This window comes from Eublepharis macularius, chromosome 19 (genome assembly GCF_028583425.1).
Source record: "Eublepharis macularius isolate TG4126 chromosome 19, MPM_Emac_v1.0, whole genome shotgun sequence".
NCBI lineage: Eukaryota > Metazoa > Chordata > Lepidosauria > Squamata > Eublepharidae > Eublepharis > Eublepharis macularius.
Window position 1 is genome coordinate 7,280,616 of NC_072808.1, and position 14,082 is coordinate 7,294,697.

The 14,082-nt window shown below is 44.4% G+C and overlaps 1 protein-coding gene across 1 annotated transcript in view; it reads right to left on the reverse strand.

Annotated features, from left to right (window-relative positions):
- The window catches only part of ITGB7 (integrin subunit beta 7), a 34,311-nt gene extending 20,579 nt beyond the window's left edge, over window positions 1-13,732 (reverse strand). Inside the window, exons 1-4 of the mRNA XM_055003471.1 lie at window positions 13,654-13,732; window positions 4,523-4,622; window positions 3,038-3,125; window positions 1,491-1,564 (exon numbers count right to left, since the gene is read on the reverse strand). Of these exons, the coding sequence (XP_054859446.1) occupies window positions 1,491-1,564; window positions 3,038-3,122 (159 nt within the window). The 5' untranslated portion in view covers window positions 3,123-3,125; window positions 4,523-4,622; window positions 13,654-13,732. The remainder of the gene's footprint in view (window positions 1-1,490; window positions 1,565-3,037; window positions 3,126-4,522; window positions 4,623-13,653) is intronic.
- Between the last annotated feature and the right edge of the window lie 350 nt (window positions 13,733-14,082).

Genomic DNA, 14,082 nt, shown 5'->3' on the forward strand with positions numbered 1-14,082 from the left:
ACTTTTTTTTGGCCAACAAAGGGATACCTTTGAAGCGCTTCTGTTATTTTATTTATGTTGTTTTTATGTTGTATAACATGGCTGCACTTCTCCCAGGATCTATGATTCTCTGCATTGTGGAAGTGCATGCCAAGAAATGTCAACATTTTAACCTCCTTTGGCCATGTTCTCAACAAAAGCTGCGGAAACGGAGAGGGCCATTCTCAGTTTATGCCTTCAGTTCTGCTCCTTAAAGTTTTGCAAAGCGTGATAAAAGATAATCAGAGGGAAACTCATGTATTAAAGATGGAATGAACAAATCCAAAGCTGAATGCAGCTGCAGAATTCTGTTTTTCCATTGCTTTAAGTTCCCCATTTCCTTAAAAAACAAATTTATTTATTTTTTTAAAATTTATGTCATTTATAGTCCGCCTTTCTCACTGAGACTCAAGGCGGGTTACACAGTGTGAGATTAGTACAATCAGTGGCAAGGACAAAGGCAGGCATTTCCATACAGTGTCAAGAACATTTCCATAAACAATGTCAGATGGTAAATGAATACAAGTTTACAAAGACATAGCATTCGCAAGGATCGAATATGGGCTTGAAGAATTGCTGAAACAGAACATAATCCATTCTAGGACTGACATTAGACAATATGAAGCACAAGTAGTATATAGGAGTACATATTTAAAGCAACAGATAACATGTAAGGCAACATAATGGTGAAGTCTACGGTCCCTAACTCAATAGCGAAACATCTGAGACTCCCCCCCCCTACAATACCACCCTCCTATCTGAGTAAAAAGCCTTTTTGAATAATTCAGTTTTGCATTGTTTGTGGAAAGCTAGGAGAGTGGGGGCTCTCCTGACCTCCTCAGGCAGGCTGTTCCATAGGGTAGGGGGCCACCACAGAGAAAGCCCGTGTATGGGCTGCTGTTGATTTCACCCATGTGTAGGCTGGCACCTGCTAGGGACCCTATTCAAATGAGCAAAGCTGCTGTGGAGGGATATAGGGAGGGAGGCGGTCCCGTAGGAATGTCGAGCCAAGGCCATAAAGAGCTTTGTATGTAATTAAGCTCTAAATGTCAAGTCTAAGGGCCAAGCTACATATGACGAATGACACTTGAATGGCAAGTGTATTTCTCCCTGTTCACTTGCCCTCCAGTGTCATTCATCATGTGTAGCTTGGCCCTAAGCAAAATGCTTCCTGAATCCTGTGAGGGTTGGGAAAATAGCATTATAAATAGCTCTAGACTATTCCTAAGTAGCCTGAGCAGCCCAGACTAGCCCAAGATCACCAGAGCTTGGAAGCTAAGTAGGGTTGGCCACGAATAGTACTGGATGGAGATGACCAAGGAAGGTCAGGGTTGCCACACGGAGGAAAGCCGTGGCAAACCGCTTTCTGCTCAACTCGTGCCTTGAATACCCCATGGAGTTGCCAGAAGTTGGTTGAGACTTGACAACACATTAATTATTATTATTGTATTTCCTTAAGAAGAAGCACTTACCAGTTGTTTACACCAGGCACAGCTGGGGTGGGAACGGATGCATTCGTGGCAGGAGGGACGTGGCTGGCATGAGCCTGCAAAAGAAACAAATAGGTCTAATTGTATGTACCTGCATCCCTTCCGCAAATTCTTACTTCCCACCTCCCCTTATGCCAAATCTTTCCTTCCCAGATAAGTTGATTCCTATCTAAGCAAATCCATCCTTTTTTCCACGTAGCACAGAGACCACCTACTTCTGTATGCCACTTCTTTGCTGATTTTTCTGACAGTCGCCTACCAAACGATGTCATCCAGATAGTATTTGCAAAAATTAAAAAAGGTAAAGGTAAAAGTAGTCCCCTGTGCAAGCCCCGAGTCATTACTAACCCACGGGGGGACGTTGCATCATGACATTTTCTTGGCAGACTTTTGTTACAGGGTGGTTTGCCATTGCCTTCCCCAGTCATCTACACTTTACCCCCAGGAAACTGGGAACTCATTTTACCAACCTCGGAAGGATGGAAGGCTGAGACAACCTTGAGCTGGCCACCTGAACCTGACTTCTGCCAGGATCGAATTCAGGTCGTGAGCAGAGCTTGGGCGGTAGTACTGCAGCTTACCATTCCGTACCATGGGGCTCTTCAGTCAGAAATAAGAGTAACCCTATCCGGAAAAGGTGAGCACCTCAGGTGATAGATTGGGATGCAAATAGTCAGTTTATAGGATGTTCCTCCTGGAAGCACCAGCCTCTCTGAGTATGCAGACTAACTCCTCCCGTGGTGTCATGTAAACAAATTTGATGTAGAAGGTCCTAGAGCAAACCAGAACACTGAATCCACCCCCCCCTCATGTCTCATTAGGGAAAAGTGAACTGAAGCTGAGGAAGATGTATCCTATCAGATACATTTTCAGTTAGGGCCAGAATTCCACGTCCCTCCCTGAAAAAGAGGAATAACAAGACCTGAAATGGGAACTTCAGACACTCCTGCCTCTTCCCAAGAGGAGTAGAGAGGAAGCAAGATAGTATAAGATGGAATGACATCTGCAATAGGTTGCCAGCCTCCAGGTGGTAGCTGGAGATCTCCCGGAATTACAACTGATCTCCTGGCAATGGAGATCAGTTCCCCTGGAGAAAACGGCTACTAAGAAGGGTGAACTCTATGCCATTATACCCCACTGACGACCTTCCCTTCCCCAAGCCCCGCCCTCTCCAGGTTCCACACCCAAAATCTCCAGGAATTTCCCACCCTGGACCTGGCAACCCTATGACATCAAAACCTACCTAGTTTTGATAATTTAATCCAATGTACTATGGCCTCACCAAAAAGATCTGTACACATAGGGGGCGTATCCCTTTCTACAGCAGCCCTACAATTCCCCCCTTATGTTACTCCCTGGGGGGGTCCCCTATGACCCCAAAACAGGATTGGGGAGCATTTTGGACTGCTTTTTGTGTGGTGAGACAGGAAGTTGTGCTCCCATGCACAGAATTTAGATGGCATCTAACCTATTCTCGCTGTCTCTCTCATACAAACACAACACGCACACACACCAGCTTTCTTCCATACCCACGTCTGATGTCTTCTTTCCACATACTGTTGCTATGAGCAGAAATAGAAACCATAGTTTCAGGATCCACCTCAGGAGAAGCATAACCTGGAAAACACAGAGGTCATGGTTACGGCAATCGATGGAATTAATAATATGGGTGTTCATGAGGAAATTCTGCTATAACCCCCCTCCCTCAAACACGGACACACACAAGAAAAGGCCATTCAAATGATTTCCTGTGGTGGTGGTCTTATTTTCTTGGCCTGTATCTGTGCCTGAATGTGTTTTCACATGTAAGGCTAGTATCAGCCCATAAAGGTCACGCCGAGTAGAAGATAACCTTGGTGTTTAAAATGGCTCTCCTCTGTTTTATAGCCCTCCTATGCTACATTTATACACAGCACAAACACTGATGTGCATGAGGCTCAAAGTCTTTTTAGTATCCTATGCTACATTTATACACAGCACAAACACTGATGTGCATGAGGCTCAAAGTCTTTTTAGTATCCTATGGAAACAACCCCTAGACCAGCTAGACACATTTATACTAGTACAGAGAAGACGGCGGGGGGGGGGGGGCACTTTGATTTTGTAAATACTGCCATGAGTTCAGCAGGTGGTCTTAGGGTAAGAGTGCCAGGTCCCCTTCCCACCAGGAGGCATAGGAGACCTGGCACTCACATTCTTCTTGCTCCTGCGTGATGACATCACTTCCGGATGATGTCATTGCACAAGCGTTTGGGGCCTAAATTGGCCCTCTGCGAAGCGCGGGAGCACTCTGAGGGAGGTGCAACGATGTCACTCGTGGAAGGCCTGTTCCCACGCTTTTCTCCTCACCTGCTAGGTGAGTGGAGACAGTGGGCAGCAGGTTGGAGCAGGGGATCCCCCCACCTCCACTGGGGAACCTGAGATCCCTACCATGAGTAAGCCACTCCTCTCAGCCCCAGCTCCCCAGCTGTATTGTAGGGATACTAATAACAATAAGTTTGTTCACCACTCTGAGTGGGGCACTAATTTGCCTAGAAGAGAAGTATGTAAGTAGTGTTGCCAGCCTCCAGGTAGTGGCCGGAGATCTCCTGGAATTACAACTGGTCTCCAGGCCACAGAGATCAGTTCACCTGGAGAAAATGGCTATTTTGGGGGTGGACTCTATGGAATTATGCCATGCCAAGGTCCTTTCCCTCCCCATACTCCACTTTCTCCAGGTTTCACCCCCCAGATCTCTAGGAATTTCCCAACTTGGAGCTGGCAAGTAGCAACCCTATATATAAGTGCTATTGTTGTTGTTGTTGTTGTTTGTTTATTATTTTATTAATTTATTTACGTCATTTATAGTCCGCCTTTCTCAATGAGACTCAAGGCGGATTACACAATATTGTTGTTGTTACTATTATTACTACTACTATTATTATTACAGTCTTTTCATGTTCCAGCACATAATGTTCTCCAGAGTAGCACCTCCAAGTTCACAGACTGACACGGCTGCGCGTGCGGATACGCACCTGTTTGCAATCTAACTGGGGACTCTGGAAAAGCGCCGAAGCTCCACAATTCTTTGGTTTGCAATGGTATTTTTCAAAACTCTTGAATGCGTGCTGAAATCTGAGAAAAAATATGCCTTTGAAAGAAGAAGTGTGAATTACAGCTCTGCGACTTAGTCATTTTGTGCAATCTCCGTTAAGAGATAAGGGTTTAGAAATATAAAAAGCTTACTCTTTTGTGATTTTACTCAAAGGAAGTGAAAGCTAAGAAACCCCAACCTAAAAGTTTCCAGCCCACGTGTTTAATTTCTAAAGAACAAGGGGAGCCAAAGCTCAAAGTGACAGCCTCTCACCTTGGCAGCTAAAAAGACGTGGGCAGTTAAACCACAGTTACTGAGGAGGGAAAATGTACTTTGCATGTGCTTAGAAGCAGCCTCTTTGTGATATCACATCCCATATTTTTGAGTCTGAGGGCCAAGCTACACATGACAAATGACACTTGAACAGCAAGTGTATTTCTCCCTGTTCACTTGCCCTCCACTCAATCCACTTGCTGTTCAAGTGTCATTCGTCATGTGTAGCTTGGCCCTGAGTCCTGGAACTGGAAACTGCTTCTGAGATATTTTTGGGCTGTCAAGTTGTCGCTGACTTCTGGCGACCCTGTAGGGTTTTCAAGGCAAGAGATGCTCAGAGGTGGTTTGCCATTATCTGCCTCTCTGCACAGCAACCCTAGACTTCACTGCCATCTCCCATCCAATTACTGACCAGGTCTGAACCTGTTTAGCTTCTGAAATTGGGCTAGCCTGGGTTATCCGAATCAGGGTTGAGATGGACTCTGTAATTTCAAAGTGAATGCTGGTGCACCATGGTTGAAATTAAGCTCTCAAGGCCAAGCTACAAGTGACGAATGACACTTGAACAGCAAGTGTATTTCTCCCTGTTCACTTGCCCTCCACTCAATCCACTTGCCGTTCAAGTGTCATTCGTCATGTGTAGCTTGGCCCTCAGATATACCCAGAAACAATGAACTCAGCAAGGTTACAAAACCTATTGTCTTATGCAGGGCTTTTTTTTCAGTGGGAACGCAGTGGAAGGGAGTTCTGGCACCTCTTGAAAATGGTCACATGGCCAGTGACCCCGCCCCCTGATCTCCAGACAGAGGGGAGTTTAGATTGCCCTCCACGCAGCAATCTAAATCGAAACTCCCCTCTGTCTGGAGATCAGGGGGCGGAGCTACCGGCCATGTGACCATTTTCGCCAAGGGCTATTTAAACTTTAAAAACCTCCCCCCTTGTTCCAGCTGACCCAAAGTGATGCCATTGTGCAATCCTGAGTTCCACCACCTCTTTTCCCAGGGCCAAGCTACACATGACGAATGACACTTGAACGGCAAGTGTATTTCTCCCTGTTCACTTGGCCCTCCACTCAATCCACTTGCCGTTCAAGTGTCATTCGTCATGTGTAGCTTGGCCCACTGAATAAAGGCCCTGATCTTATGTTATCCTTCGCTTCTTTTGAAACAAAGGTGGAATAATCACAGAGGCAGACAATTCAACAAGCCGTAGGTGCCAAAATGTAGATGTCTTGGAGAGATAGAACGATACTCTGCTTTTTTAAATGGAGGTACGAAGAATCAGCATAGCCGTTCACGGATTGAACGATTAGCCCCACATTCTAAGGCTGATTCCGCACACGTTGGATAAGGCACTTTCAATGCACTTTATCAGTCGTTTGAGGTGGATTTTTTGTTCCGCACATGAAAAAATCCATTCCAAATGATCTATAAAGAGGATTGGAAGTGCATTATCCAACGTGTACGGAATCACTCTCTCCACGGGTTACCCAAGTTCTTAGAAGCTGGTTACAAAGTGTGGCATAATTCAGCTGCCGTGCTGAAGCTAAAATTACATATAGCTACATGTGGTGGTGAAGCGTTCCATCAAGTCATAGCTGATTTACAGCAACCTCTACTGCCCCTTCAGCAGTTTTCATGGCAAGAAGTAATTTGCCATTGTCTGGTCTTCACTGGAGGTCTCCCCATCCAATTACTGACCAAGGCCAACCCTGCTTAGCTTCCATGATCTGACAAGATTGGGCTTGTCTAGGCTACCCAAGTCAAGGCACATATAGCCACATAGATGTGATTTTTGCAATGACGCCAAAGTGGGGGCAGCTTGTCATGAAAATTGCTGTGGGGGGAGGACAAAGCTGCTTCTGCCCGTGCACTCTGGTCACAAGTAGAAAAGAGCCCCCGTGTATCTGGAAGACACAACATTCCTATAGCAGTCTGATTCGGAGTCCTTGTGTCATCAAACACTAGAACTTTGTAACATGTATATTGAAATCTCATTCAAAATGAATCAACTTGAACAGACTTTAGAAGTTCTTCCTTCTTTGCAGACTCGTTTCTTAATGCAACTAGGCCTTTCGAATGCTGCCCATTTTTAACATTTTGGCTTTGAGAATGGCAAAAAGGTGGGCTTGTCTACATTTTCAGTAGATCCAGAGGAGTTAGCCATGTTAGCCTGTAGTTGCAAAATAGTAAAGAGTCCAGTAGCACCTTTAAGACTCACCACCTTTATTGGAGCATAAGCTTTCGAGAATCACAGCTCTCTTCATCAGATGCATGCATAAGCTTTCGAGAACCACAATTCTGCATGCATCTGACGAAGAGAGCTGTATTTCTCGAAAGCTTATGCTGCAAATAAGTTGGTTAATCTTAACGGTGCTACTGGACTCTCTTTACTACTTTTTCAGTATACGCCTAGAGGTAGCAAAGGGATCCTAAGCTAGGCTAATAACAATGCACAGAAATCTAGGATAGCAGTTGATACAATCATTGCATAACTGACATTATGAAACAGAGATACAACACTGGAGGATTTACAGTGCCATCTTAAGTAGATTTACACCCTTCAAGTCCATTGAAATCAATGGATTTAGAAGGGTGTAACTGTGCTTAAGATTGCACTGTTAATGTACTAGTATGCTGCTCATAAAACTGATGTAGTACTGCTGGAATTTAATTCATTTCAGACAGTAAAAAAAAAAATCCTTGAGGGGGTTCTTTTGCTTCGAAAGCAGCCAAAAGGGGACAAAGAAATAAAACAAGTAACAGGCGATCTAAAACGGCATTCATTTCTGTTTTATTAACCTCTTTATAAAGACTTTCCCACTGAGGTTGGAAAGTGGTTAAAGTCTGTACCACGTTCAGTTCACAGCGGCTGTAGCTTCAGGAACCAACCAAATACAAACACACAAAAAAGTGGAACTGACACTCCCAAGTGATGCAACAGTTGGTCTTTTTTTTTTTATTTCCAGAGATGAAAAAGAGGCATGTTGTTGTTGACTGCGGTCAACGCACTCACTTTGTTTTTACTGCTGTTATCTTTTGGTCAAACAGATATGCAGATTTTCTGCAACGCTTAAAAATCCTGCAGAAACCTTTCCACCAGTTATGACAGTTAAGAAAGGAAATTTACACAAAGTAACGATAATTTCACCACTCAGCTTTCATCTCCCTTAAAAATAATGTCAGGCTCCTGATTTACTAATCCAGCTAGAAGACTGAGGGCCAAGCTACAAGTGACTAATGACACAGGTTGGACACTTGTCAGCTTCCCTCAAGTTTTTATGGGAAATGTAGGCGTGCTGGTCTTGCAGCTTGGCTCTCCGACTGCTTTTCAACTGTCACTTGCCCAACATTCCGCCAAGCTGCCTACATTCCCCATCAAAACTGGAGGGAAGCTGACAAGTGTCCATCCTGTGTCATTTGTCACTTGTAGTTTGGCCCTGAATCCCACAAATTCATTGCATAACCCCTAGAACTTTTCTTTGCCACTAAGGAAAGAAATACACATTACTAAGTACCTAGGGACACTCAAGTGAACCTCATTTCAACTTTCTATGCACTCTCTTGCAAGAGCCAAGCTACAAGTGACGAATGGCACTTGAACGGCAAGTGAACAGACTCACGTGTATTCCTCCCTGTTCACTTATGCTCCACTTGCGCTCCACTTGGTCACGTGAGCCTGTTCACTTGCCATTCAAGTGTCATTCGTCACTTGTAGCTTGGCCCTCAGTTACACTTCAATTTGCTCCACGTGAATACATTCTCGTGTTCAATATTAGTTCCTCCTCAGCTGCTAAAAGGATCCCAGATTCCCCCACATCCATTCACTGTAATGCAGATCTTGACAATTTCTTCACACCTTAAAGGAATGCAAATTGGCAAGTCAAAGGTGCCTACAGTACTCGTTGGAGGCCCAAATCAGCCTGCTGCGAAGCACGTGCGCTCTGCCACGCCTGCACAATGACATCATCCGAAAGTGCCCTCACTGGAAGTGACATCATCACATGGGAGCAAGAAGAAGGTGAGCGCCAGGTGCCCTTCACCTCTCGGTGGGACGGGGGATCTGGCACTCTTACCCCAAGACCATCTGCTAAACTCATGGCAGTAGTGACAAAATCAAGGGTGGGGGAGGAAACCCTTCCCTCTGTTCTAGCATAATGACCCTGGATAGAAGGTCACCTCAGAAAACTGCCTCAGCATCATATTTGGCCGCAGTGTCACCCAGCATGAGGTGATGCAATGTGAAATGCAACGAAGCTTCCTCTTTAGCTTCTTAGGAATTGGCCGAGCACCTCGTTTTAGCCTCATTCTGTGTGAAATTTTAATTTTATCTATCTGCCTGTGTTAACCCACTGACTGCCTCCCTCTCTCTTTCCAGAAATACAATCATGATAACCAAGGAGCTGCCTCCAAAATCCAGATTAATTATCCCTTTAAAAGGTAAAGGTGTGCAAGCACCGAGTCATTACTGACCCATGGGGGGGATGTCGCATCATGACTTTCTTTGGCAGACATTTTATGGGGTGGTTTGCCATTGCCATCCCCAGTCATCTACACTTTACCGCCAGGGAACTGGGTACTCATTTTACCGACCTCGCATGTAATCACTCTGTCAAACTCACACAATCCAAATAGTAAAGCCATGTTTTTCCCCCCTTTCCTATCTTTTTAATGTGTGTTTGCTGGCACAACTTCAATTCTAATTCGTATTAGTCACTGTGAATACAGAACTGGGAGTAATTCTGAATTACTAGTCAGTGGGCATTGTGGTCTAGTATATGTCACATGAATAATTTTTTAAAAATTATTTCCATTCATGTGAATAAACAAGTGTTTTTCTCTATTAATAAGTTCACAGATATCCAGTTGGGGGGTGGGGAGCATTCCTATTATCTACTTGTGCAAGCACGTATCCAGGATCACATCACCCACCAAACATAATAATAATAAATAATAATAACTGTGATTATATACTGCTCTTCTAGACAATTACTGCCTCACCCAGAGCAGTGAACAAATTAGTGTTATTATTATCTCTGATTTGGTGTAGTGGTTAAGAGTGCGGGACTCTAATCTGAAGAGCCGGGTTTGATTCCTCACGAAGCCAGCTGGGTGACATTGGGATAGTCACAGCTCTCTCAGAGCTCTCTCAGCCCCACCCACCTCACAGGGTGATTATTGTTGTGAGGATAATAATGACATACTTTGTAAACCGCTCTGAGTGGGCGTTAAGTTGTCCTGAAGGGCGGTATATAAATCAAATGTTGTTGTTAGCAAACATTTAGCAACAATTAACCAAACATTTATCTGCAATAATAAATTATTTAAGAAACCCTTTTCTTTTTTAAAAGAGGGGAAAAGGTGTCAGTTCTAATATCAAAGAAATAACAGAGGTAGAAGGAATACGCCTGTGGTTCTCAAACCATGTTTCAGTGCCCTTGGAACTTTAAAGAAAATCATAGAGGAAAGTTTTGGAGTGTTGGGGGATTTCTTTGAAGAGCACAGCCAGTATTTCAGATTTAAAACTTAAACAAAATAGCCACATGATGTTTCCAGTGCAGCTGTTACCACTGCTGAAAGAGCTAAGAGCACATTAACTAACACATGCACAGTCCCTCTGCTTGCTTGTATGGCTCTCTTCCCATACATATAGCTTCTTCAGATCATGGCTGTAGCGCACAAATGCAAAGTGCAAAGGCTTGCAAAGTGACCTCATATAGTGGCCACCAGAAAATGTAAAAATTGACAAAGTAGCAACAAACGAGTACAGTGGTTCTCATTGCAACTAAAACAAAGCCCCACAGATGTCGACATTTCAAACCATGTTTTTAAAAGAGTTTTGTCACTTGTCAAAATGATAATTGTGTTTTGTTGCAGGATGCATATGGTTTAACAAAATGAAAACAGGGTAAAAAGAAATAGGATACAAATCTGTATTTCCCTTGAGAAGGCAAGAAATAATGAATGTAAGCTGGAAGTCCATTGAACATCAAAAATCATTTCCTAAAGAGAAGTGGAACAAATTGGTCTATTGGGGAAAAAACTGGACTCGAATCCAAGTCTCCGCTCTCTATCGTGGACTTGCACAGCAAGTCATTGGTTCATTCCTCAGCTTTAAAAATGGAAGCACGGAGACCCAGCCGAAAGGTTGGTTGCGGAGGGCAGCAAGAAAGAATTGCAAAGAATTTCACACCTTACAAGTGTTAGATCACAGACAAACAGAAAGGATTCTATACACAGATTTTATCACAGGTAGGGTAAGCACATCTGCTGACAATCCTTTGTGTGACATTTTGAGCGTGGGCTAGAGTTTCTTTTTGCCACATGACTCTCACTCCACCCTTCTGTAGCACAGTGGTTCTGTAGCACAGTCCAGAGCTGCTGTAGCACAGTGGTTAAGTGGTTCGGCTGCAAATCAGCACTCTACTGGTTTGAATCCCACTCCTGCCATGACCTCAGTAGGTGGCCTTGGGTAAGCCGCTCCTCTCAGCCCGAGCTCCCCAGCTGTATTGTGGGGATAATTATAACGCTAACTTGTTCACTGCTCTGGTGGGGCACTAATCTGTCTAGAAGAGCGGTATATAAGTGTAAGAGTTATCGTTGCTGTTCTTGCAAGGAGCTCAGAGCAGCAGACAACTCTTCCCTCTTCCTCCATTTTATCTACCCAGCAATCGTGAGAGCCAGGTTAGGCTGAGAGAGAGGTGAGTGGTCCCAGCAAACTTCCATAGAAAAGCTGGGATTCGAATCCAGGCCTTCCGGAATACTCTAATCACTACACCACACTGAGGGCCAAGCTACAAGTGATGAATGACACTTGAACGGCAAGTGGGTTGAGTGGAGAGCAAGTGGAGGGCAAGTGAACAGGGAGGAATACACTTGCCGTTCAAGTGTCATTCGTCACTTGTAGTTTGGCCCTCAGTTTGGCCCTGTTCATATGCTACAGCGAACAATTTAGCGTATGGTGTACAATTGACTTTTTCTTTATACGTGCATTAAGTAATTCTCATGTCCCATTCAATGTATGTGCAGCTGAACGTGTGATTGAAACCCCACATTTATCCAGGTTTCAACTGTAAAGTGAATCCGTGTTGGCTGTTTCTTACAAACAAGCGCACACACACACATGCAGGCTATACGGGTCTCCACTGTAACTTGTGAACATGACTAAACAGTGATAACAGCAATATAAAGAATCCAACTAGATTGACTAGTCCAGCCGTTACAGTGGTGAAGATGACATTGGGAAGGCCGTATGAAGACAACAGACTCACCCCATTCTTTTCCCCCTAAAGACTGAAATTCAGAGGTATAGTGAACATTTATTTATGTCATTTATAGTCCGCCTTTCTCACTGAGACACAATGTGGATTACACATTGTGAGATGAGTACAGTCAATATCAGGAACATTTTCATAAACAATGCCATAGGGTGAATAGATACAAATACACAAAGACATAGCATTCGCAGGAATCCAATACAACATAGTGGTGAGGTCTATGGTTCCTAACTCATTAGCTAGCTCCCATGGCTAACGCTAACATGAACTGGTCGTATATAGTAAAGAGTCCAGTAGCACCTTTAAGACTAACCAACTTTATTGTAGCATAAGCTTTCAATAACCACAGCTCTCTTCGTCAGATGCATCTGACAGTAAGCTTTCGAGAACCACAGCTCTCTTCTTCGTCAGTTGCATCAGACGAACAGAGCTGTGGTTCTCGAAAGCTTATGCTCCAATAAAGTTGGTTAGTCTTAAAGGTGCTACTGGACTCTCATCTGACGAAGAGAGCTGTGGTTCTCGAAAGCTTATGCTACAATAAAGTTGGTTAACACTGAGAGATCTCTGTCTTTTGGTGCTACACCTCTGAAGATGCCAGTCACAGCTGCTGGCGAAACGTCAGGAACTACAATGCCAAGACCACGGCCATACAGCCCGGAAAATCTACAACAACTAAAGTTGGTTAAACTTAAAGGAGCTACTGGAATCTTTACTATTTTGCAACTGCAGACTAAACAAGGCTAACTCCTCTGGCTCTATAGTCATATATACACATGATAAAAAGGGAAGGGGGGCACTAGGGCTAAAATGCTTGGAAGAAGAAATGTCTTCTACAAGTTCTTTAAAGATGGCAATATACTGCTCACAACCTGCCTTCCCTCCTTCCAGCTTTAGTATTATTATGACCTTTATACGCAGAGTTTCCAACGTTTCAACCACCACAGTTAACCAGCAATGAGCAGATGATCACTATTTTTTAAAATTTATTTATTTATTTTCAATTTATATTCCACCCTCCCTACCTCAGCAGGCTCAGGGCAGATTACAACAAAGTTTACAATCACATAGAGCTCTGAAATGTTGCATTGGTTGATTTCAATTTATATTCCGCCCTCCCCACCTCAGCAGGCTCAAGGCGGATTACAACAAAGTTTACAATCACACAGAGCTCTGAAAAGCTGCATCGGTTGATTTCAAATTATATTCCGCCCTCCCCACCTCAGCAGGCTCAAGGCGGATTACAACAAAGTTTACAATCACACAGAGCTCTGAAAAGCTGCATCGGTTGATTTCAATTTATATTCCGCCCTCCCCACCTCAGCAAGATCAAGGCGGATTACAACAAAGTTTACAATCACACAGAGCTCTGAAAAGTTGCATCGGTTGATTTCTGGGGGTCAATCCCCACCCACTCCCCCCGGGGCCAAGGGGGAAACCTACCCCTCTCTCCTATGGTGTTCCCATTCCTTTGCAAAAAAAAAAAAAACCTGGGAAAGACAATAGGAAGGGATTGGACCACTCACAATTCCACGCCTTGCCAGGTCGGTTCCCAAAGAGGACTGCCTCCTGCTCTCTTGCAGAGTGGACGTGCGGGCACGAGCCTAAGCGCGTGCTCTGCGCCTCGAAGGAGAAGAAAGCGAGCTCGCCAGGCACTTCCTCCCTTGAGCTCCCCTCGTTGCAAAGGGCGATTTGCATGCACCTTTTGTGTCTTCTGAAGGCGAGAGGAAGCCAAAGGGTCACACGAACGGAGAGCGACAGGTGGGGGGAGGTCGCAGGGGGAACCCAGGTGAAACGGAGCGCAGTGAAACAAAGAACAGAACTCACCAACTGGAGTCTAGTACAGACGAGCGAGGGTTGCATTCGTTCCTGCATAAGCTTTCTCGGCTTTCGTGGGATGCAGTGCCTAGTAAAGTGGTAGATCAAGATGGGTAGCCGTCTGTCTGTAGCAGTAG